Here is a 26,107-nt window from a genome sequence, read left to right as displayed (position 1 = left end):
ATTTGTGCACTGACCTTGTAACATTTTGTTACTTCATATTTCCTTATGCAGAGAGGATTCATTTTTTTCTTTCGATTTTATGTTTCACCTATGTTCTCCCTGATAATGTCAGTCCCTGGCATACCTCAGTATGAACTGATGTCCATAAACTGTAAACTGTTTGCCATGTCTAACATTACTGCATATTCAGGGTTGGTTAGTTTGGGAAAAAGAAAAAGTCAGGGGTCATCACAGAAGTATGTAAGGGGAAATCCCAGTTACTTGATTTCCTAGTAAAACAATAAAGAGCCACATTGATGTAAAAGTGATAGATAACTTAACTGGATATTTAAAGATACTCACCTTTAAAGCACTTTATTGTGAATACACACACAACCTTCTTTGAAAAAGGAGCTCCAAACCATAGAATAGTCATTGCCTGTATGCTATCATCTTGTTTCAGGCCAGAAACTATTCTGTTTATGCTGAATCCTTTAGGAATGAGGCTGTGGTGGGTGGGGTCCAATTAACAATGTATGTTTGTTTTATAAGGATTTGCATAAACTCGTATGTCTCTACCCTTTATATACATTGTGTATTATGGATTTAGGTGACTTAGAAATACTGTTATCTAGAGACATGAAAATCAACATGGTATCTGCAGTCATAACTACTATGATGAATGATCATAATATGCCTTATGAATTTTACAGAGAATCAGGGAGAATGGGAAAAATTAAGTCATAATTTGTTGTTCTGTGCACACTGTGGGTTTCACTTCTTTTTCTAAAGAGTTCATTACTAACGAGGAAATCACTAATGACCTTTCCCACACCACTCCATAGATGGGGTCAAACAACTTCCTTTTCCTTTCTTGTAAACATATGGCCATTGCACTCACCTAAGACATTTGGCACAGGCCATACTTCTCATAATGGTGGTGTTTTGAAGAACAACAATTTATTAAATTAACTCACTATCATTTAATTTTAATACTTGTGAAAAACTTCAAGTTGAAAAATTTACAAGCCAGAACATGTTTCCTAATTAGAACCTTAAAAATTATAGTCACTACTCTGTATTCTATGCCTTGAGATTCTTATAGAGTAACCAGAATAGGATCTAAAGTGTTGCGGAAACACACCTAAGGAACTACATCTCCAAATCAAATTATTCTCTTTCATTATGTTATTGAGACTTATTTAAGAAGCTTTAACTAATGTAGGAAGTTACGGCTGGGACCAGGCTTCCCATGTCCTTCTCCTGGTAAGTGGCTCAGAAACGTCAAATACTGCTCTGCCTATTCCAATTGCCACCATATTCTCTCCACAACCCAACAGACAAATGCATGTGCCAATGTTTTCATCCAATTTGTCTTATTTTATTGACAATACTTTGAGTTAGTGTTAACTAGCCAAAACATTCCAGTGATACTGCCATGTTTACTATGAAGTCCTAAGAGGGAATTTATTAACTGTGTAAGTAAGTGACAAAAACATGCATCACAAACAACTTCTATACAGCTCTACTTAGTGTAACTGTTAAAATGTTTGACATCCACTCCATGCCGTACTAGCCCTGCTGGACAGATACCATCTCTGCCATTAGATAATGACAATTCCAGGGAGCCCAGCAAAATGCATTCAGACTGTATATAACTCTGTGGTATAGAATAGCAAAAGTCTCTTACCTTGCATCGTTGTTTTTGTTGGTTCTGAGAACAGAGGAATGAGCAAGAGGTAGATAAGGTAGACAAAGGAGAGACCATTGTATCGGAATGCACATGCTGTGGGTGAAAAGAGAGAAGAGAATGAGAAGGTTATTAACAAAGGCAGGTTGACAAAACCAGGGGTGCATAACAAAAGATGGTATCAGATGTCACTGGATCAGTGTCACTTCCTAAATAGACATATCAATTAAAAAGTAATAAACTGGGTATTTATTCTATGTTCCTCACTATGTTGGGCAAGATGAGAAACAGATAATTAAAATACATCATCACTGCTCTTAAAATCTAACCAAGAAATATGAAGAAAGTAAAAGACAAAATTATTTAAAATAATAATAGCTACAATAATTTAAGGTATACATAGTATAAAAAGACATAAATTGTGACACCAAACACATAAAATGTCATTGGGGATGGATTATAAAAGTGCGGACTGTTTTTTTTTTTTGAAACAGAATATTACCCTGTTGCCCAGGCTGGAGTGCAGTGGCACAATCCTGGCTCACTGCAGCCTCCACCTCCTGGATTCAAGTGATTCTCCTGCCTCAGCCTCCCAAGTAGTTGGGATTACAGGCACATGCAACCACACCAGGCTAATTTTTGTATTTTTAGTAGAGATGGGGTTTCAACATGTTGGTCAGGCTGGTCTCAAACGCCTGACCTCAAGTAATCTGCCTCCCAAATTGCTGGGATTACAGGCGAGCACAACCATGCTTGGCCTAGTGCAGACTTTTTATATGCATTTGAAGTTAAGTTGTTATCCACTTAAAATACTCTGTTCTACTATGAAATGCTTTATGTAAGCCTCATGGTAACCACGAAGTAAAAACCTACAGTAGATACAAAAAAAGACCCAAAGTACAAAATCAAAGCATACCACTAGAGAACATCACCAAACCACAAAGGAAGACAGAAAATGAGAAAAAAAATGAACAAACTGAAGTACAAAACAATCAAAAACCAATAAACAAAATGACAATAGTAAGTCCTTAACTGCCAACAATTACCTTAATACAATGTATACTGTTCAGGTAATGGTTACACTAAATGCCCAGACTTCACTACTAGGCAATATATTTATGTAACAAAATTGCACTTGTACCAACTAAATATATAAAAATAAAAAAGAACTTTTTTTCTTCATTAGGTCCGGTTAGGTCAATGGGGAAATCTAGCAGTAAAAGACAAATGTAAGCATACTTTCTTTAAGAAAAAAAAAATTGCCTTGAATGTAAATGGATTAAATTCTCCAATCAAAAGACATAGCATGAATGAATGAATTTTTTAAAAGACCCACGTATATGCTGCCTGCAAGAAACTGACTTCATATTTAAGAATACACAGAGACTGAAGGTGGAAGAATGGAAAAAGATGTTCCATGCAAATGAAAACCAAAAGACAGCAGAGATAGTTAGACTTATATCAGATAAAATAGACTTTAAGAAGTGTAAAATGAGACAAAGAAGGTCAATATATGGTGATAAAGGGATCAATTGTAATGGTTGTAAATTATATGCACCCAACATTGGAACATCTATATATATAAATCAAATATCAATGGATATAACAAATACAGACTACAATGTAATAATAGTAGGGGACTTCAATACCCATTTTTAGAAATGGACAGAGCATCCAGACAGAAAATTCATAAGAAAATATCAGACTTAAACTACATTTTAGACCAAATGAACCTAAGAGACATATACAGAACATTCTATCTAACAATAGTAGAATGCACATTCTTCTTAAGCACACATGGATGACTCTCAGAATAGCACATATATTAGGTCACAAAAGAAGTGTCAACAATTTTTAAAAGACTGAAATCATATCAGGTGTCTTTTCCAACCACAATGGTATGAAACTAGAAATCAAAAACAAGAAAATTTTCAGAAAATTTGCAAATATGTGGAAATTAAACATGCTCCTAAACAGTCAATGAGTCAAAGAAGAAAGTAAGATAGTAAAAGGGAAATTAGAAAATACCTTGGGATTAGCAAAATTGGACACACAACATACCAAAACTTACGGAATGCAGCAAAAGTAGTTCTAAGAGAAAAGCTTATAGCAATAAATGCTTACATGAAAAATAAGAAAGATCTCAAACAACCTAACATTACACCTCAAGGAACTAGAAAAAGAAAAGGCAACTAAGCCCAAAGTTGGTAGAAGTAAATAAATAATGAAGATCAGAGCAGAAACAAATAAAATAGGCACTAGAAAACCAATAGAAAAGGCCAACAATACTACAGTTGGTTTTTAGAAAAGAAATAAAATCCACAAACTTTAAACTCAGAAGAAAAGAGAGGAGATGCAAAAAATTAAGATCAGAAATGAAAAAGGAGACATTACCATTGATATCACATTAATAATTATAAGAGATTCCTATAAACAACTATACATCAATAAATGGGATAACCTAGAAGAAATGAATAAAATCCTAGCAATATACAACCTACCATGACGGAATCATGAGAAATAAAAAACCTGAGCAGACCAGTAAAAAGTAAGGAGATTGGAATGAGTGATAAAAAGTCTCCCCTCAATAATAAATGAATAAATAAATAAAATCCCAGGACCTGATGAATTCTATCAAACATTTAAAGAGAAATAATACCAATTCTTCTGAAATTCTTCCAAGAAAATTAAAGAAAAGAGAATACTTCCATACTCATCCTATAAGGTCATCATAACCCTGATACCAAAACCAGACAAGGATAATACAAAGAAAGAAAATTACAGGCCAGTGTCCTTGATGAACATAGATGGAAAAGTCCTCAACAAAATATAAACAAATCCAACTCGACAATGCATTAAAAGGCTCCTTCACCATGATCAAGTGGGCTTTATCCCAGGGACGCAAGAATGGTTCAACACACCTGTAGCTATCAATGTGATACACCACATTAACAGAATGAAGAACAAAAACCATATGATCGTCTCAAAAGATGCAGAAAAACTCTGACAAAACTCAACATCCTTCATGGTAAAAATTGTCAACAAATTAGGCATAGAAGAAATGGACTTCAACACAGTAAAGGCCATATATAACACACCCACAGCTAATATCACACTCAGCAATGAAAATTTAAACAAGACAAGGATGCCTACTCTTGACACTTCTATTCATTGTGATACAGGAAGTCCTAGATAGAGAAATTAGACAAGAAAAAGAGATCAGTACATGAAAATTGGAAAGGAAGAAGCAAAACAAATTTGCCTGTTTGCAGATGGCATAATCTTATATAGAGAAAACCCTAAAGACTCAACCAAAAAACAGTTAGAAAGATTTAATTCAGTAAAGTTGCAAAATACAAAATCAACACCACAGATTGGAGTGACAGGCAAACACCTAAAACAGGCAATCTACAACAAGAGCACAAGCTCGGATTCTCTTTCCAGCTGCTTTTCCCCTTCTGCTTCTTATTTCTCATCCAGAGTTGAAGTGTCTTACAGAACATTGTAGAGACATTTGGTCATTCATCTGCCAACAAACATGTAGTGAGCACACGCGGTGTGGAGGGCCTTGTCTTAGGCATTTGGGCTACAGCAGAGAGCAAAACGGAAATGACAGAATGTACCTTGCCTTTGGGAGCCGACGTTCTGGTGGGGAGACAGTGGTAAATAATGAGCATAGTCAATAGCAAAGCATGTGGTATGTCAGAAAGGAAGTGCTATGTCCACAAGAAGTCCAGCCAGAGAAGGGAAAGCCACAGCCTAGGGGAGGGGAGGCAGGCTTCATTGCCTCAGGAGCAGTGAAGGAGGTGTACAGAGAAAGGTGAGGTTGAAGCCCAGAGGTGAGGGAGGTAATCCCTGTCAATTCTCGTGGGAGAAGCACTCATGCAAAGTGGAAGCAAGCCTGGTCACTCTAACCTGCCGAAGACAACCCCAGAGAGCCCAGTGTGCAAACAGAGGCCTCCAGGAGGCCGGACCGTGCTGGGCCTTGCGAGGGCTCTGAGGACTTTGGTTTTCCCTCCGAGTGGCCATGGAAGTAATCATTCTCTCCCTGTGTTTGGGGTTGCCCGGCTCCTGCTATGTTAGCAGCTCCAGCTTCCCACCTGTGCCCATCTTGCTCTCCATGCTACTGCAAAACCACATCACCTGAGTCTGTCCTGTCCTTTCTGCATCAGGCATTTTCCTGCACAGCTCACGTTTCCTTTCCTGGAAGCTAACCAGGACCATATCCTCCTCCAATGAGATGTCTTACTCCCCGGTGCCCCCTCAAGTGTACATCTCATCCAGCACCCCTTGCATGTACTTCTACGTCAGTGAGGCCTTTCGGGGTAGGGTAGAACCTTTGTTATCTCTGTCATCTCCATACCCATTACTGTATCTGCTCCAGAGTAGGGAATCATGCTTACAAAATGTATGAATGAATGAATGAAAACAACTTGAGGACGTCTTAAAAAATGCCACAGGGTATCAAGGTATGCAGAATTTCTGGTGGCAATAACAACATACCAATTGACATGGACCCCAAATAAAAATGTAATAAATGGGAACATTTCTCTCTCTTTTTTTTTTTTAGCCTAGGTGAGATTTTTAAATGTTAATCCATGTTGGGCAATAAAATTATCTAATTCTGTGAATTTCTGGATCAAGAGAAAAATAAAAGTTACTTGTCTGATCTTACCCTCTTAAAGAGCATGCATAGTGCATGTATCTATTCATTTATGTTAGTAATAGCTCATACTAATGTGCTTACTGTGTGTCAAGTCTGGATCTATGCATTTCATGTCCATTAACTCTTGTAATTATTATCCTCATTTTACAGAGTCTGTCATTTCTTTTTACATGTGAAGAAGCAGGCCCAGTGGGTACAACTATGTAGCCTGGTTTAGGTTTCAGCCCCTGCAGTTGGTACCCTGAGTCTGTGCTATCATCAAGAAGCGCATGACCTCATCACCATACACATTGTTACTCTGTGTATCTTTCTCCCCAGTTAAATGTCAAGAGCTCAGTAAGGCCGAGGCCGGGCCCACTGCCTCAGACCCCTTCGCACACCCTCTGCACTTAGCACAGGGCCTTCTGTGAACATGATGGCAAATGCTCTGTATGGATGTTGTTGTTTCAAAGTTTTATAACTGTGCTATGTAAGGCTTTATATTATTTGCAATCAAAATACGTATATTAAAAGGAAGATTTCCTGTGATTAGCTTGGGAGGTGGAAGAACAGAGACTGGTCTTGGTTTCCCACATCACAACCTTTTAGTTACCATTATTTATAGCAAAGTCCAACAAGCTATGAAGAGGACAAGGGTGGAGCGTGGTCATTTGTTCGACTGCCTCTTCTTGAGTGTAGGCTGTACCTACAGACTCACTTCTAATGAACAGAATACAGTAAAAGTATTGGGGTAGCACTTCTGCAGCTAAGCTACAGAAGGGCTGAGGCTTGTCTTGAGCGTCCCTCTCCCTTGCTAACCCTGAGGGAAGCCAGCTGCCATGCTATGTATCCTAAAGAAAGGACCGTGTGGCAAGAAACTGAGGTTTACAGCCAACAGCCACCCGAGTCAGCCTAGAGGCAGGTCCGCTCTGACATCGTGGTCACCTGGGTGTCCCTGGATTACAACTGGGAGAGACACGGCACCAGAGGATCCAGCCAAGCCACACCTGGAGCCCTGACTCCTAAGAACTCTGAGAGTGTTTGTTGTGTTAAACTGCTAAATGTATATGGCAGTTTATATGCAGCAATAGATAACTAATGCCTAAACTAAAAAATAAATAAAAGAAATAAAAGACAAACCACCTCCAAAACTCCAGCTTCACGTACTTTTCATTTGAAATCATCCCATTTGACTGATGACAGTCACAATGCTGAATTCTCTGCTTTACTTGTATGAGAAGATGCTACCCAGGAGTTATCCAAATCTACGAGGACTTTAAATGCTATTATTTAAGTGAGTTATCTCTATCTAGGGCAAAATATGCCTTTGAACTTGGCAATATGGCACACTCAAGCTAGAAAAGCCTTAGAAGGCAAATAACAACTGCTTCTCTATCAAGTGTCATACTGCCTTTGTTCAAGACCTGGAGACATTTAAAGCACGTTCATTCGTTTCCATAAGGAGGGATCCTATTCTTGCTGCACAACGTCCTGATACCCTACCTTTTTGTGGCCTCTCAGGGAGCTGTACCACCATCCTCTGGCAGCAACAGTGTTACTGTTGACAGAACAACAAAAATTCAGGCCAATGTGTTCAAAGGAAAAAGATTATTTGCTTTAGCTAAGGTGCTTCAATACTGTCATTTCCACTATTTCTACCTGGTTTTAACCATCCAAAATAATACAACTAGTTGACAGTAATTCTCCAAACAAAAGACCTTACCAGGCCTGAAGAGCTCACAATCAAAAACTGAGATAACAAGTTATCAAGTGACCTGCTTTATAAATATTAATACTGCCATGTGAATTGTAAACATTTGGACTGCCTCATTCATTAATTTTCTTTTCTTTTCCTTTTTTTTTTTTTTTTGAGATGGAGTCTTGCTCTGTCACCCAGGCTAGAGTGCAGTGATGAGATCTTGGCTCACTGCAACCTCTGCCTTCCAGATTCAAGTGATTCTCCTGCCTCAGCCTCCTGAGTAGCTGGGATTACAGGCGCCCACCATCGCACCCAGCTAATTTCTTTTTTAAGTAGAAACAAGGTTTCACCATCTTGGCCAGGGTGGTCTCAAACTCCTGACCTCGTGATCCAACTGCCTAGGCCTCCCAAAGTGCTGGGATTACAGGCATGAGCCACTGCGCCCAGCCAGCCCCATGAGTGTTATTTTCTGAAGATGAAAGATGGTATGCAATTTGGAAAAAACTCTAGAAGCAGGAAAAATGATCAATTTGACTTTAACAACTTACAATGTATCAATATAGAAAGGGGGAAAATCTCTTGCAAATATGAAATGGTTAAGGTGGCCACATAACATTTGCAAAAATACTTGTGTTGCAATATATATAGAATAATTTTCCTATTACTGCACTATGATCACAGAGAGGTTTACGCACTTTAATTTGCCATTCTATAGTAGCTCAAGGCAGTAATTTTAGATGATGCTATTAAAGGTAAGTGCTCTCAGAGCTGAATTTTTTGTATGATGTGCCCTCCCAGTTCCTTTATCCCTTGAGCAAGGCCAAACAAGGTCTCACTATTAATGGCCTAGGCAACAGTGCCTTAAATGCTTAGAACCTCCATTTCTACTAAGTATATTTTAAATGCTCTTTATTGCCTCAAGGAGCTTTGTTTATTTTAACAGTTGCCACAGCAGTAGATGGGTAAACATTACTCCGAATAAGAAACTTTAATGCCAAGTGACAAAATAGTTCTGTCAATCCAGTGATTCTAGAAATTGTTTGTATCTTTAATAATTTTCCTTCTGTACTCTGAAGCAATTGATTGCTTTTAAGAGGACATTCTTTCAAAAATATGGTCATTTTATAAACGGAAAAAAAAAGAGAAACAGCTGGAAAGTGTTTACAATAGAGCAGGAAAAAAATTAAACAACTGTAGGTTTTTTTCCTAAGGAAGTAAATCTATCAAAGAAATCAGAGACAGGAAAAAGGCTGTTATGTCACCCGATTCATTGTCTATTAATGTAGAATTCTTTCCCCCATCATCTACTCTGTGTTTTACAACCAATTGAAATTATAAATGTCTCAACCAGTGATGCTTTAGAGTAGCAGACAGTCGGGACAAGAACATTCTCTTCCTCTCCCCCTAGTCTCACCTCCGCACCCACTAGAGGTCTTGTCCCAGGTGTTTCCTTCAAAAAGTAGAAGAAAAATTATTTCTTCAAGAAGGATGATGCTAGTCTCTCCCATCACCATTAGGAAAGGCAAGACATATGCTTACATACCTATTCTATTCACGTAGCTCCTGTATTAGATTCTTAAAGCACACCAAAACATGCTCACATATCTGTGACAGGAAAGGCTAATAGAAATACATTTCAAGTAAGAAAATATGCTCTCCCATTTAGACATGTTTTAACATTATATTTTTATCCTGAGATGTGTGAAGGCTGACATTGCTGCAGTGTGTCAGCACAACGCTGAATTCATCAGTCAAGTATTCCTCACACTTCAAGAAACAGAAACAGAAACATTGTATTCTACATTGATTTCATTTAATAAATTATTTAAAAGAATGTGATTTTAGGGTAAAGCCTCAAGAAAACCAGACTTTTACAGGGTAACAGATTATAAGGACTTGTATTAGAAAATCATAACTACTACTCAGTTTACTAAAATTTGAAGCCAATCTAAGGAAAAAATCTGGCAAAACCATCTTATTTATAAAGGAAAAAAGACTTTGGTCTGAATTTTCTGCTTTCTCCAAACAACTGGAAATACTATTTGTAAACTATGAGTTGGAGCAGATGATTATAAGATCTTAGTTTGGTTTTTTAGCCATTAGTTTAAAAATTCATTGCCTTTTAATTTAGTATACAAAGGTAGAATTCTGTTATCTATGTTACCATATGTACATACCAGATCAAATATTAGTAAGAGTATTAAACAGTATATGTAATTTCATATTATATATTAGTAATAGTACATATATATTTTCATATTAAATATTAGTAACAGTATTAAACAGTATGTCATATCAAATGTTAGTAACAGTATTAAAAGTTTCACTGAGTTTTCTACACTCATCCTGACTGAACACAGTTTGAATTCTAGAGAAAGAATAGCAATGTTTTCCTCCTTTAAAATATCTTTTAATATGTTCTTCATCATCTTACAAATACACCCATATAAAGTTGTACTTAAAACCCAAATCCTTGTGTTCAAGTTTGACCATGTTTATCTTCCATAATTGTCTCTGATCTGAGAGAGTAACACCACACATTGCCTCTCATAATTGCACATGAGGAAATAAAGCTTTTATGCTCATACATAATTTCTTAAACTATCTGACAAATTATACTAGAAATTAGATCTATTTCATTATGAGTATAAAGAGCCCTGCATTAAAATCCACGGTTCCTAAGCCTACCAAAATAAAACTTGCTCCCTTACCATTATAATGAATAAGAATAATTAGGGGGCCAAGTGGGAGCTAAGAAAAGGTCCAACATTAAAATTGCTTCTTAGCCCACTCATCTTAGTGGCTTTGTCTTCTATGAAAGTGAAGAGTTAGCATTTGTAGACTGAAGGACTTGGTAAGTTGCTTTGGTTTGTGTCATGGTATTTGCTGATTTCAAAATCACTAATCAGGCCAGGAGTGGTGGCTCACGCCTACAATCCGAGCACTTTGGGAGGCAGAGATAGGAGGATTGCTTGAGACCAGAAAGTTGAGACCAACCTGGGCAACATAGTGAGACCCCCATCTCCACAAATAAATAAAAAACATAGCTGGGCATGGTGGTGCATGCCTGTAGTCCCAGCTACTCTACTTGGGACACTGAGGTGGGAGGATTGCTTGAGCCCAGGAGTTCAAGGTTGCAGTGAGCCATGATCACACCACTGCACTCTAACCTGGGCAATGGAGAAGCTGCCTCAAAGAAAAAAAAACGGGGGGGTGGGGTGGGGGGTGGGAATCACTAATCATTTATTCTCATGTGAAAACTGTACTTTTTAAATTAGTCTTGTCACTTTTAAATAATTCAACAATTTACATAACTGTGATTCACTGTATCTCTTTAGTGGTTCATATCAGAAGAATGTAGAAAAACCTCTTAGTTTTCCATAATTATTAATTACCATTAAGCTGTAATCTGTAAAATGCAATTACTCTTGAAGAATTTAAAACCTACTTTCCTCAGCAAAAAAAAAAAAAAAAAAAAAAAATTAAAATAAATTAACAATCATGTTTATTTTTATATAACAAGCTTTAACTTTGTTTTTCCAGTTTTTTATTTTATTTTATTTTATTTTTTGAGACGGAGTTTCGCTCTCGTTACCCAGGCTAGAGTGCAATGGCGCGATCTCGGCTCACCGCAACCTCCGCCTCCTGGGTTCAGGCAATTCTCCTGCCTCAGCCTCTCGAGTAGCTGGGATTACAGGCACGCGCCACCATGCCCGGCTAATTTTTTTGTATTTGTAGAGACTGGGTTTCACAATGTTGACCAGGATGGTCTCGATCTCTTGACCTCGTGATCCACCCGCCTTGGCCTCCCAAAGTGCTGGGATTACAGGCTTGAGCCACCGCGCCCGGCCTCAGTTTTTTATTTTTAATTAACTTTGTCTTTATGAACTGTATCTTATTTTTAATTTACTCTACTCATCTGTAATTTTCCTGGAGGTTAATTTCTCTTCTTGATACATATAAATTCTATTATACTAAAAATTCATGATAGCTTGATCTTTGCGTCATTGGCTCTCTGAAAAACCTAAAAGTGCCTAGGACCCTCAAAGTAAGGCCAGGTTTCAGGATGGGCTTCTGCTTCCATGGATCTGTTAATCAGTCTGTTTCCAAAGGTTTCTATTTATAGATTCATAGAGATTTCAAGTTTGGGAAGTTGTCCCTCCATTTTCATTAATATTAGTACTTTTAAACTTTGAACCACTGACCTCGGTAGTTTTATATGTCGAAAACAGGTAGATATTAACACGTTCAGTTCAACATAAAATAAAGCAGAAATGGCTTACTAGACTGTGTTACAAAGTAGAGCATAAGTATCATTTTTTATTTTCAAAAACAAGAGAAATCAGTTTCAATCTTATTCAGTCCCCTAACATTCAAATGCTACACTTAAGCAATTGGAAACAGCATTGGAAAAAGAGGTGACAGCCAAGGCCAGAATACACACACACACAAACACATGCACACACATACACACGCAAACATACACACAAACACAAGCACCCATATACACAAAGCACACACATACATATGCCCATACAAACACACAAACACATACACACAGACACACAAACACATACACACACCACACATACATACACACCACACACATACATACACATATACACACAAACACATGCACACATATACACACACCACACACATGCATACACATACACACACATGCACACACACATACATATACACAAACACATACCACACATACACACCACACACACACACCTCCCACACATATACACACACCACACACACACACACACACACTTGTACAGGCTTTATGTAAGTGGTAGTGGCTTTTTATAACAGGATTAATTTATTGCCTGCCACAGTTTCCTTCTTTCAAGAACTTAGTAAAAATAGAAATTTCTGTAGACTTTTACCGTAGACTTTAGAATATTCTATATTATTCTTGGCAGCATGCTCCTTGGACTAAGGTGTGCATTAACATGAAAAGAAATCAATTCAACTAACTGTAATGAAGTCCTATTTCTTCCATCTCCAGCAGACGATGCTATCCAACATCGTATCTTAACAATATGGCCATAAATTGATTAAATTACTGTTTTATCTTGATAAGTTTACTTTGACATTGTCTGCTTCTTTCTGGGAACATCCTCTTCTTTGACATATATGGAACCATCGCTATTGCTTTCAAATATTTCTGTTGCTAGAGAAGTAGACACACCTTTTATGGCATGAATTCAGCCTTGGACTATGTCTGGGATTTACACTTATGATACCATACTAATGAGACACATGCGGCCTCTGACCACAGTGTGAAAGCCTTGCTCCCAGAACCACATCCAAATAGCGATGAATTGGATGAATGCCTCAAAGTGAACCTCTTCTGCCAGATCTCTTCAAGCAGTCTCTACCTACTCAGTGTCTTTGGCCTTGCGTTTCATCGAATCACGGGGTCTGTGTTACTGAGGATGGAGAAGGGTGAAAAAGAAATCGTGCAGGGAACAATCTAAAGAGATGTTTCCCAGGCTGCCTCAGCCTTCTGCTCTATTACCCTTCTTTTCGGTCTACACCACACTCTCATACCTTAGAAAGTAATGGTAGTTAAAAAATTGCTGGTGGCATTCTTTATTCAGAAAATCAGAGTAAGTATTCCAAAAACATTTTTGAGCTCACTACAGTGTTTCCCCCAGCTCATGAACTTGAGATTGTTTGATTTTGTGATCACTAGATTGAAAAAAATCTCAGATCTCCTCAACCCAGGCATAGATGCTGTTTCACTTTCCCTGTCCCATTGTTCTGCCATACATTTACTTAAATGATGCATAATATTTCACAACTCTCTCTCTTTTCTCCTAAAGTGAGGCTGCTTTGGTATCAGTGTCTACCTCCAAAGAGTAGATATGACTCAGGAGCCCCTATGAGATTAAGATGGCTGGTTTATGTCAAAATTCCACAGGAGCTAAGTTACCTCCACAAATATCTTTGCTAGATGACTTGGCAAATTTTTACTGAGGGACAGGGAGGTTGCAGAACACACCGCTCTTTGCCTATCACTTGAAAAAGTCAAGCAACAATGTTCTCTTTTAAATGCACCTCCGATTCTAGCCACACTCTTCTATTAGCGATTCCTCAAATATGTATATCACCAGGCCCAAGGCCACTTTGGAACAGGGACTGTTTCCTGTTCATTACTCTATTTCTAGTTTCTACTTCATTTCTGCACACAGTAAGCATTCAGTAAATATTTACTGAAAGAATAAATTAATTCCTGCCTCTTTCTTTGCCAACCTGGAATGCCCTCTGCCTAACAGTAAACCACAAATTCATAAGCATCCTTCAAATTAGCTCAAATGTTTGTCTCCTCCCTCAGAATGCCCTCATAACCTCAAAGAAAAGTAACATTTTCTGAATTAAAAAACCATATTTCTAGCAATAAAGAAATAATTCAGTAAGGGTTATCACGCAATGGAATTCTGTGCAATAGTCACAAAGAATGACTGTTGCAATGTGCGTGGACATGGAATGATATTCACAATACAACAAGTAGAAAAAAATAGCTTGTCAAATTGTATATAGTAGGACCAACCTATTAGGTAGATACTGTCAATATCCACCATTTAGAGGAAGTAAGGCTCAGAAGGATGCATAAATTGTCCAGTGTCAAGGAAAAACTGGAAACTAATCCCAGTTAAGCGATCTCAAGATCCCTACTCCTAACCACTCCGCTCTGCTACCTCTCTCATCTACACAGAAAACACCTATAAAAATAACAGACTATCAATAGTAGTTGCTTCTGAGAAGAATTTAAGGAGGGAGAACTGTGGTGTTTTATCTTTATCATGTTAAAATTTTTCGTGATGTCTGTGTGTATATTTTGTATCTAAAAAATAAAATTAAATCTAAGGAAAAGGTTGTCTCTTCCACTTCAGAATACCCATAGCATTTTGGTTTTAACACTCTTGTGACAGCATTACATTTGGCCTTGTAGAATTTCACTGTGTACACATGCTACTTCCTTGGTCAGACTGTAAGCCCCTTAAGAGTAGGGCTTTGCCATTGTTGTGTTCTCAGAGAAACTAGTGTAGTGCCTTGCACATAATAAGCATGTGATGACAGTGCAGAATGAATATAGAAATAAAGGGGTTACCTTTCTTGGCCTTTAAAAACAGAGGCATCAGGCCAGCCACGTGGCTCACTCTTGTAATCCCAGCACTTTGGGAGTCTGAGGCAGGTGGATCACGAGGTCAGGAGATCGAGACCATCCTGGCCAATATGGTGAAATTGTGTTTCTCCTAAATATACAAAAATTAGCTGAGCATGGTGGTGCCCACCTGTTGTCTCAGCTATTCAGGAGGCTGAGGCAGAAGAATTTCTTGAACCCGGGAGATGGAGGTTGCAGTGAGCCAAGATTACACCACTGCACTCCAGCCTGGCATTAGAGCGAGACTCCATCTCAAAAAAAAAAAACAAAACCAAAAAAACACAGAGGCATCAGACAAAAGCTGTCACACCTGACCAATGGAGTCAATATCCAAAAGCTTCACCAATTTGGTTATTCCACAACATTCTATCTGGTTAACATAATGACATGGTTACACTAACAATATTAAAAAGGAATTTGATAAAAGTCCTGGAAAAACAGTATCTGGATAATAATTTCTACTTAGGCATCCATAAAGAGGCAAGAAACAAGAAAGTTTCCTGAGTCATGAAGCTCTTTTTATCACAAGAACTTAAGCCCAGTGAGGTTCTTTTGAAAGGAAAACGTGTGTGGAGCTAAGCTCCATGCCTTAACCATGTTTTTCTTACAAATATATTCAATGCAAATTCTATTTAACCACAGGGACTCTTTGAGGCTTTGGTCAGCTTGCAGGGGTAATAAAGATATTTATTAATCACATATACAAAGAAAGTGGAAAAATACACTTTCCAATGCTCATCATTAGGAAATATTGAGCCTCGTGGCATGAGTCCCACTGGGCAGCCAGGAGAAGAGGATATCAAAATTGTAATCCCAGTCAAGCTGTGTTAATCAAGTCCATGAATATCTTAAGCCTCAAGGTGACTTCACAAAAATGGAACCAAACCATGTGTAACTGTTTAAATGTTACTAAAAGCTAGTTCCATCAGAAGTGCTTAACTAACACATGGGATGCACTGCCATAACTTCACTGGCCTCCTGAGCCATGCTGGGTCCACATCACAGCCAGAGGGACTGAGTTCCCAGCACTAAGCCAGCATGATCTGTGGGCCAGGCTTGGATGTCTAACTTGGGGGTGTTCTGTGCAGAGGAAGCAAAGATGAACTGTGAACTAAGACCAAAAGTTTCCCATTGGCCATTTGAAAGCACACACCCTACTCAACTTTATTTTTTTTCATTTTGGAGATGGAGTTTTTCTCTGTTGTCTAGGCTGGAATGCAGTGGTGCCATCTCGGCCCACTGCAACCTCTACCTCCCAGGTGCAAGTGAGTCTCCTGTCTCAGTTTCTTGAGTAGCTGGGACTACAGGTGCACATTGCCACACCCAGCTAATTTTTATAATTTTAGTAGAGACGGGGTTTCACCATGTTGGCCAGGCTGGTCTTGAGCTCCTGACCTCAGGCGATCCACCCACCTCTGCCTCCCAAAGTACTGGGATTACAGGCATAAGCCACCATGCCCGGCCTCAACTTCAGTTCTTTTTCTTTCTCCCACAGATAAAAATGGGGAGGAAACTTTCAAAACTAGACAAACAGTTTGGGGTAAATTGCATGCAGTCACTTTGTCAGTAAGGTCTAATATAGGAAATCTAACTAAGACTTTATATATAGTGACAACTTAGGATGGCAAAGGAAAGGAAATATGTATGACAAATACTAATTTTCTTCTACTTGAATATATACCATTTTGAAGTTGTTTCACATAGTTTTAAACTTGGGTAGCCCTTCCCTGGAACAAATGAATCCTGAGAAACAAATAATTCTTAATGTTTTTTCTCAGAAAAAAAAATTAGACTATGTGTGTGTGCGTGTGTGTGAGAGAGTGTGTATGTGTGTGTGAGTGTGTGTATATGTGTGTGTGTGTATGCATGAGTGTGTATTTCCTCTGCTGTCATCTGAAACATGTTAATTTTTGTTGTAGATTGCCCAGAATTACAACCCGGAAACCAAAGTAAAGCAAACTCTAGCCTCTTGTTTTTCTTTAAAAATACACCCTGGGACCCCAAAATGCCTCTCTCCAGACTGTAATAATGAGGGACATTTCAAAGGAAAAGACTACAATTTGATTCTATTATATTACACCAAACACATAGGATGCAGGAATGCCAACCACACCTGACTGATAGAATCAGCAGCATCCTATGAATCGGAGGTGGCACCGCTTTTCACAGAAGTCGCCCTAGTGAATGGGGATGTCACCTGTTTATTCTGCAGAGTTCACTTAGGCAGTTGCTTATGGTTCTGAGTGGCCCATGGGATTCCCACCCTAAGCATCCATCACTGTTCTCTACCTTTGCATACCTTGCTTGCAGCTGGTATAATGTGAGTATGCTGATTTTACAGATGAAGCTTATAATGTGAATATGCTGATTTTATAGATGAAGACCATAGGGCCAAATGACTTATGTGTTTTAACTTCATTTTATGTCCAGCTACTCTAAAGAGCTGCTTTGTGGTTTTTTATGATAAGAGGGAAATATTTGTATTCACTTAGAAACCAGGATCAGAATTTCTCTCAGAAGAGGAACTATATTTGTTTGGATGTTTTCCTTGGTAAATTCTTGGGGTAGAAGGAGAGATCCCAAGGAGTCCAGATAAGGGCCGAAATGCTCTCCTCCAGGGAATGATGCTGGCTGTGGCTTCGGGAAATGGAGAGGAACCAGAGAGAGGAGAAGCCTGCACACAAAGGGGAAGCCACTCAGATGGTTCCAGTCCTGCAGGGCATTATGTGAGCTCTTTCTGTGACATGCAGAACTTTGAGAGTTACTCATCAAAGGCTTGGTGCAAGAGTCTGAAGGCACTGAGTTTTGCGTTTAAGCTGATGTGAAGCAGAATCTTTTAGGACATTTAGTAGGAATCCTCAGGCAGAAGACTTTGAGAATTTGCAGAAATTGTCCTGAGATCTCTGGGCTCTCTCAGGCTCTGTAACTGAGGTTCAAGGGACAGGAAAGCTTCATGTGACAGCCAGCTGTATACGTGTTTGATATCAAAACAACCAGTCTATTTAGTTAATTTTAGTTAAATAATCAATCAATTCAATTAAAGAAGAAGGCCAAGCACAGTGGCTCACACCTGTAAATCCCAACACTTTGGGATGTTGAGGCAGGCGGATCATCTGAGGTCGGGAGTTCAAGACCAGCCTGGCCAACACAGAGAAACACTGTCTCTACTAAAAATACAAAAATTAGCCAGGCATAGTGATGGGTATCTACCATCCCATCCACTGAGGAGGCTGAGGCAGGAGAATCACATGAACCCAGAGAACAGAGGTTTCAGTGAGCCGAGATGGTGCCACTGCACTTCAGGCTGTGTGAAAAAGCGAAACTCTGTCTCAAAAAAAAAAAAAAAAAGAAAGAAAAGAAAAGAAAGGAGAGGTAGGAAAGGGATCCTACATATTTGATACCTGGTGGAATTAAATATTCTCTTTATCATCTTTTGTTGAATCAGTCAAATTTTGTAGGGCATGTGCCAAGTGCCAGGGACAGTAATCTGCTAGCACTGCTAGGCTACAAGCCCTTCTTTCAGGTGAGTTGCAGCAGAGACCTGTGAAGTCGGAATCGGCATCATTCTCCTTTCAGGGAAGGAAGAAACAGGAGATAAGAGAGATCAAGTGATGCCAGGAGGAGCCCCCTTTCTTCACCTCCCACAGCTTCCTCCTCTGCCATCCCTCCCGCTTGAATACATGGAGTTGGTTTGAGTGTGAATCCCCACATGATTTGATTTTATTTACCCTTAGCAACTTTGATCTTCGTTTTCTTTGCTATTTTCTTTATCAATAACTCCATTTCAATAATTTGAGATGATGGAAACTCCACCAGACATCATCCCACCAGCACTTTTGAGCTTTTCAGTTGTGAATTTCAGATGAGGTATGAGACACAATGGAAGGAAACACTGCTCCCAGAATCAGCTTTCTAGTGCACAAGTGTGGCCAGGCCTTTCCTTTGCCTCAACAAGTTGTTAGAGACTAATGGCAATAAGAATTATTGCAGTAAATCTATTGTGTTACCTATTAGCTGTCCTTATGCCAGACACTTCACACAATTTGGCTCTTTGGTTCATCTGCTTCACCTCCTTCACCTGGAAGGTGGCTGCCATGGAGCAGACATGTGAAAAACAGCTGCTAAGTAAATGAGTGAATAATGGAATAAATTAACACATGAATGTATTTTTTTCATTTTCACAACGCTCCGCAAGGTATTGTCATTTTTATTTTCAAGATGAACATAATAAGACTCAGAGAGGATACATATTTTGACCTAAGTATCATTGGTAGATAGATCTCCTAGATTACAGTCCCAAGAATCAAAACTGGACCAACTTGTCTTAATTTCAGACTCCTCCTGGTTCCACACGGTGACTCTCCCCCACCCCAACTACCCAGCCCCAGCATTCCAGACACTTTAAAATCTGGGCAACTCATCTCTCATGCATCAGGCCTCATCACAACACAGACTCATCACCTGCTTGAGCTTCCTAAGACACTCCAACATCTTTCCTTCCTTCTTTCCTTTTAATATGCTACCCAGTTTCCTGGAATATTTCTCCTCTTCATTCCCCCTGTAATGTATCAGGCAAAATGCAGCTCCAAGCCCATTTGCTGACCAAGCTTCTCCACCCAGTCCTTTCCACATCCAACCCCTATTTAGGGGGCTCTTAGTACACTCAAGTTTTAGTGTTTGATGTTTAGATTGTTCATTGGCAATAAACTAAAAGCCAGTACTCCTATCTTGATCAATTATGAAATGGATCTCCTACCCTTCCTTCCTCCTGAGTCCCCTTCTCCCAACTCTATTAAGGCTGCAATTTCCTAGACATTAACTGGAAGATAAATATGGAACAGCAGATATCACTATGAAAATATGGAAAAATTAAATTAAAAAAAGCTTACTTAAATTGTAATGCTTACTGACACTCAAAAAAAATGCTACTTTGGGAAGAAAGGGGGAAAAAAGGAGGGAGGGGCAGGAGAAAAAAGGGAAGTAGGGAGTATAATGGAAACCCTAATGGTACATGTGGTCATCTGAAGCCTGTGTACTACCCAGGACAGAGACTATAAATTAATCCTCCTGCATTTCCAGCATCAAGTTCAATATCCTGACACAAAGTGAGTGATCAATAAATATATGTTGTATTTAATTGAATTGGCATGACTTACAGAAATTATATTTATAATGGCATACACAGATTTTAAAAAACTGATATATATACACTGGGTAATAGTAACATTATTGGTGCCATAAAAATTAACTTAGTGGGAAGCTGACTTTTTAAAACGGCATCTTATTTATCCTAATGATATGAAAATTCAACACAGAAGTCTCAAAACAGGGCCGGGTGCGGTGGCTCACGTCTGTAATCCCAGCATTTTGGCAGGCCGAGGCGGGCAGATCACTTGAGTTTGGGAGCTCAAGACCAGCCTGACCAACATGGAAAGACCCCGTTTCTACTAAAAATACAAAATTAGCAGGGCATGGTGGCGCATGCCTGTAATCCCAGCTACTCTGGAGGCTGAGGCAGGAGAGTCGCTTGAACCCAGGAGCGGGGGGCGTTGCCGGTAGCTGAGATCGCGCCATTGCACTCCAGCCTGGGCAACAAGAGCGAAACTCCGTCAAAAAAAAAAAAAAAAAAAAAAAAAAAAAGAAAGAAAGAAAGAAGAAGAAGTCTCAAAGCAGGCTAATGAGACTGATAAATAAGTGAATAGCATACAGGAGGAGAATCTGGTATTGTTATGAAATATCCACACAAATTTACAAATTTGTCAGAAACTATTCTGAAGGAATTGATAGATAATGAAAAACACTGTTCTATTGTTATAATGGATCCTTGATGCTCCAGCCAAACTTTCTTACAATAAAAAAAGAGACAAATAATTTCGATTTTTTTTTTAAGGGGAAGAGGTAAGAGAGCTAAAAATGCCATATTTAAAGGAAGCAGGATTTTTAATTCAAAATTGTTCCTCAACCTCCAAGGTTTTTTTCCCATCCCCAGAAAACAAAATGTCTCTCGTGTATGCTTTAGATTAAAATGAGTGGCCAATCCCACGTGTAGCATGGCAGGAAACTGATCTAATTCACCTGCTATGGTCTCAACGTTTGTATCCCCCCAAAATTCCTATGTTGAATCCTAATCTCCAGTGATGGTGTTAGGTGGAGCTGTTGGGAGGTGATGAGGTCATGAGCATGGAGCTCTTGTGAGTGGGATACATGCCCTTATAAAAGAGGCTCTGGGGGTTTCCTTTTTCCACACTGTGAGGACACAGCAAGAGGGGGCTGTCTGTGAACCAGGGAATGGGCTCTCCCCAGACACTGAATCCGCTGGTGTCTATACCTCAAGCTTCCCAGCCAGAACTGTGAGAAATAAATGTCTGTTGTTTATAAGCTGCTCAGTCTATGAAATTTACGTACAGAGGCAGGAACAGACTGTGACACCACCCTCATTGTCATTTTCAGCCCTGAGCACTGTCAGAGCTTGGTTTCTGCTAGCACAGGGCCAGTCTACCTTCTCTGCAGGCAGCATCCCCTGTAACACAAGCATCTCTCTCCCAAGCAATGCACTTGGCTTTTCTTCATTTCAATCTAAATACACTGATAATTTTATTTCCCACCTTGTTTATGTGTCCCTTAACATCACCTCATCACCCTGCCCTTCCCTTCCCTTCCTCATTCTTTCCAGTTTTTCATCAAGATCAACTAAAATCCTCATTTCAGATTTTCATGTGTGCTTTCATCTACCTCCGTAAAGTTTTCAACTTTCTCCAAGGGAAGCTACTCCCGCGTTTGAATCGAGGCATGCCAATTAAGTGGGCTTGTCGTGCACTGCACAGCCTGAGCGCGGTGCCTGCCTTTCCTCCTGCCACCTTCCACAGTGCCTGCCTTTCCTCACGGAACTTCAGGCACAGCAGCCTGCTTGCAGTCCCTGCTGCTTTTGCTTCTTTTCTGTTTCTCTATTCATCTTTGTATAAAGAATGCTGCCACTCAGATATCTCCTTCAAGAAGTCACTACTTGGACAGGAAGCTGAGGGAGGCACTGCCTGGTCTCTGCTCCCCCTGGACCTTAGGCAGACCTTAGTGTATACTTGCGACACTTGAACTATTTGGTTACAAGTCTTCCCCACCCCCACAGTTGTAAGCCCCTGTAGGCAGAGACTATGATCTATTCATCCCTGTCTCCCCAGGAACTTAATGCAGAGGAGGTCCTGAAAGGAACGCATGAAAAGTGGGTTACCCAGTCAGTAAGCAGAGGACAGAGCTCCCACTTTGATTCTCTTCTAAAGGCTGCTTTACCAAGGAAACACAGATGAAAAAAAGTGCCACAGCACATTCCTTAAATGAGAAATTCAGAACATTCTCTGTGACTTTCTCTTCATTGGATTTGTATTTTAAACAACACTTCACCTCTGCAATGCAGAAATAAGGGATTTTCATAGGAGAAACTCTTAAGGTTCTAACATGCTCTGCTTGAATTATATTGATGAGTTTTCCTATGTTCTAGTTTTTAAACTTCTTTGATCTCTAGGATAATTAATGTATTAATTGCTTTCTTTATCAAATGTACCATTTCTCACACCCAGGCAGAACACAGATGGTTCCCTCAAATTGTGGGACTGAAGTGAGTATAATGAAAGGGCGATACTGATTGGTGTAGTCCAGGTTTAGAAGAAACTGCAAAGGACACCAGAGAACCACAGGGTTATCAATGGTGGCAGCCATTGGCACCCTACCTCCCATCCACCCCCATGGCTATATCCAGTCAGAAGCTGGGAGGCAGGAAGGCATCTTAGTGAACCCACACAGGCCAGCCTCCTAACTCACACAAGGGTGGCTCATGGTCTGGAGAAGCAAATGGAAAATACCCAACCACAGTCCTGAGACTTAATGTAGACCAGGAGGTGTAAAGAGTGGACTCCACATGGGAATTAGCCAGCTAACCATGCAAAGTACAGTTTAAATAATCACAGAAACCACTCTCCTAGTGTACTGTGTATCTGTCAGTAACAGCAGTTATCAGTCTGCCTAGGATTCGTATGTGCACATGTGCACTCTTTACTAGTCAGGGGTCCTTACAACTGGCCACAGGTCAGAATCTTTGGGGCAGTCCCCTCCACACTGCCTGAGTCCAAATCCCCAGGAGTAACAGAACCTCAATGACTATATTTTTCCAAAGCATTTTAGGCAATTTAGATGTATATCATGGTTGATAACCACCCTCTAAGCTCTCAGAGCCCAATTCATCTTAAATCTGTCTTCACAACAGAATGCTTAGGCTTATCTAGCAAGACTTAAAACCTGTTACTGCATTTGGTTAACATAGGAGAAATCAATATGTCATCAAGCACTTTCAACAGAAAAGATGTAATTGAGTTTAATAATTGAGTTCAAGATATCATTCACTTCACCAAAAGATAAGCATCCAAGGAGTGATGACAGGAAATGTGCCTGCCCAAACTCTTGAAATTTGTTTTAAGAGATAAGCTGGTATAACTGAGTTTCAAATGAAGAGAGGCAGAGAGGGTAGCTATTCCTCTTTCAAGGAATAAAACCTCCAACTGGCATTTCTGAACACTGTGTGGTAGGTACACATTAAATTCCCATCAACTCCATTAGAGCATTTTCCAGTTGAGCACACAGTTTATCCAGCTGGTAGCACAAGATGTTGACAGACAGAGTGTCCATCTCCTTAACATTCTGTCTGATGCACAAATGCTTTGCACAGGTCCTCAGGAGGAAAAGGAGACTCTCCACAGCTACAGTGTCTGAGGAGGTGAGTACAAGTGAAATACAAACTCTTCCAGCTCCGTCCAACGAGCATTTTCTGTCTTAGCCCCTCCCTGCAGCCCTGACCTAGCCTCTGATAAAAGTCCAGGTCATTTTGAGTCCTATGAAGAGAACCAATTGATCTCATGCATTTCTAATTACTCTTCTCCTTACAGAGAAGGGAAGTACATGAGAGTTTAGAGATTCTAAAGTGAGTCTCACGGTAATGACCAGCTGGCAGAGCTCTTCTAAGAGAAGGTACGAGTGGTGAACCGGAAGCCTAACAGCCCCGATGCTGGATTCTGCCAGTATGTGTGCCTCTTGCTCAGCTCTGCAAGCCAAGGTTCCTCTTTTCTATGGATTCTCCATCACAGAGCATCTGTAATGGTGTTCTTTCCTGGAACAGAAGATGGGGGTCCCCTCTGACCTTTGATAGGCTGGCTGCCAAGCTTTATTTGTCAGATTAAATGACAAGAAAGAAATAGAGAAAGAGAGAGGGGAGAAGGATGGAAGGAATAAAGGGAGGGAAGGAGAAAGGAATACAAACTACTGAACAAAAAAAAACCAAAGTGAAACATTAGTATTTATATTTGGCTTTAAGCTCAGAAATAGAAGTGAATGAGAGACGATTCCATGCAGGATGCACCAAATTTGATACAGTCTAATGGCTTTACAATACCCACTGACCAGACTGACCAAATGTTATGGAAACCTATTTCCAAACTGAAAGGGTCAGGGGTGGCCAGGGGAGAGGAAGAGGGCGAGGGAAGTCAATTACTTCTAGGCAAACTGCCCAATAAGCTTAACGTATAAATACAAGGCAAAAAATAGATGCAAAACCATTTTATCTTTCCAATCAGAGTTTCACAAACACATCCTCCACTTCCTTTAAGAGTAGGTGTGGGGCACATTGCTCTTTAAAAAGCAGCACTGTATATTTACATAGAGAAGATCAATTTGTAAAGTTAAGAAAGTCACAAACACAGTGCTTCTAAGATCGCTATGCTAGCATGCATGAAATGTCACCTCTCTAACCTCTGTTGGAAATTTTATAAGAAATATTCTCTACTAAATGTGTAGGTATAATGAAGAAAAGCTGTAAGAACAGTAGCTTTTGAGCACCGGCATTAATAAAAGATTTTTACATTGAAAAATTGTTTCTAAACAACAATTATTTAACAATCAAGTGATTGAGCAGAACCTCATTTGGTATGAACTTTTCTGGTTCTGTTATCTCATCTACAAAATGGGGATAAGAAGGTTAACTATTTCACGGATGACGGGGTGGGGGTTAAATGAGATGGCGTGAACATGTCTGGTATAGGGCTTGTCCATCTTGAGCACTAGAAAGGGGTTTGTTCTTGTTCATAATGTTGTTGTTTTTATTGGAAACATGTTCTCTGGGATGAAGATTTGCTCATTGCCAGCTTTTGATTCAACTCTCTGAATCAGGGATTAGGAACTGAACCCCAATGGCAGCAGCCCCCACTCAAGATCACAAGTCAAGTCTCACCACTCAGACACAGCACAAGGGCAGAGCTCTGCTTTCACATGGCAACCTCCTAAAGCAGAGTGTTTCCTACCACACAAGTCAGTAAAAGGCAGACCGTGGTTTCCCCAAGCTATTAGTGAATCATAGCCAGTATCCCAATAAAAGACTCTTTGGAGGGTGTGGCAAATGTGGTCTTTGATGCAAGGCTTAATTTCACTCAGAGAGGTGGCTAAAAGGGTATTTTTTGAAAGGTTGTCTGTTACCTGACTATAGAAAGAGATCTAAGGACAGAGATTAATGGAACATATTCTGGTCCAAGATCGAGAACACATCATTACAAGGACTATTTACAAAATCAAAGAATATGAAATAACGATGGGAAAATAGTTGGCAATACTAAGAAAATGATACTAAGAAAATTCCGTATTATGGAATACTGTTCATCCATTTGAAATTAGGTTGACAAAGAATATTTGCCAGTAAATCGTTAAATAAAATAAATATAGAAAACTAAAAATACTATATCCTATGTGATTTTGTTTTTTAATTCCCATGAAAAAAACCTAGACACAATTTTACACAACCAAGAATAAACGTAATTAGACAGGGCAACCTGATCCAAACCTTGGATCCTAAAGAAATGTGAACAAAAAGAGCTTTGTAAA

General features: G+C 39.4%; 1 protein-coding gene across 4 annotated transcripts in view; it reads right to left on the bottom strand.

The window, feature by feature from the left end:
- Window positions 1–26,107, bottom strand: part of PIEZO2 (piezo type mechanosensitive ion channel component 2) — a 450,041-nt gene that overhangs the window by 368,462 nt on the left and 55,472 nt on the right. For all 4 annotated transcript variants that reach the window (XM_064379448.1, XM_064379449.1, XM_064379450.1 and 1 more), the window contains exon 2: window positions 1,670–1,765. In XM_064379448.1, the coding sequence (XP_064235518.1) occupies window positions 1,670–1,765 (96 nt within the window). The remainder of the gene's footprint in view (window positions 1–1,669; window positions 1,766–26,107) is intronic.

This window comes from Aotus nancymaae, unplaced genomic scaffold (assembly GCF_030222135.1).
Source record: "Aotus nancymaae isolate 86718 unplaced genomic scaffold, 86718_ANA_hifiasm-v0.15.2.pri h1tg000020l, whole genome shotgun sequence".
NCBI classification, from domain to species: Eukaryota; Metazoa; Chordata; class Mammalia; order Primates; family Aotidae; genus Aotus; species Aotus nancymaae.
Note: the sequence above shows the minus strand (reverse complement) of the source record. Positions and strands in the feature narration are given on the sequence as shown.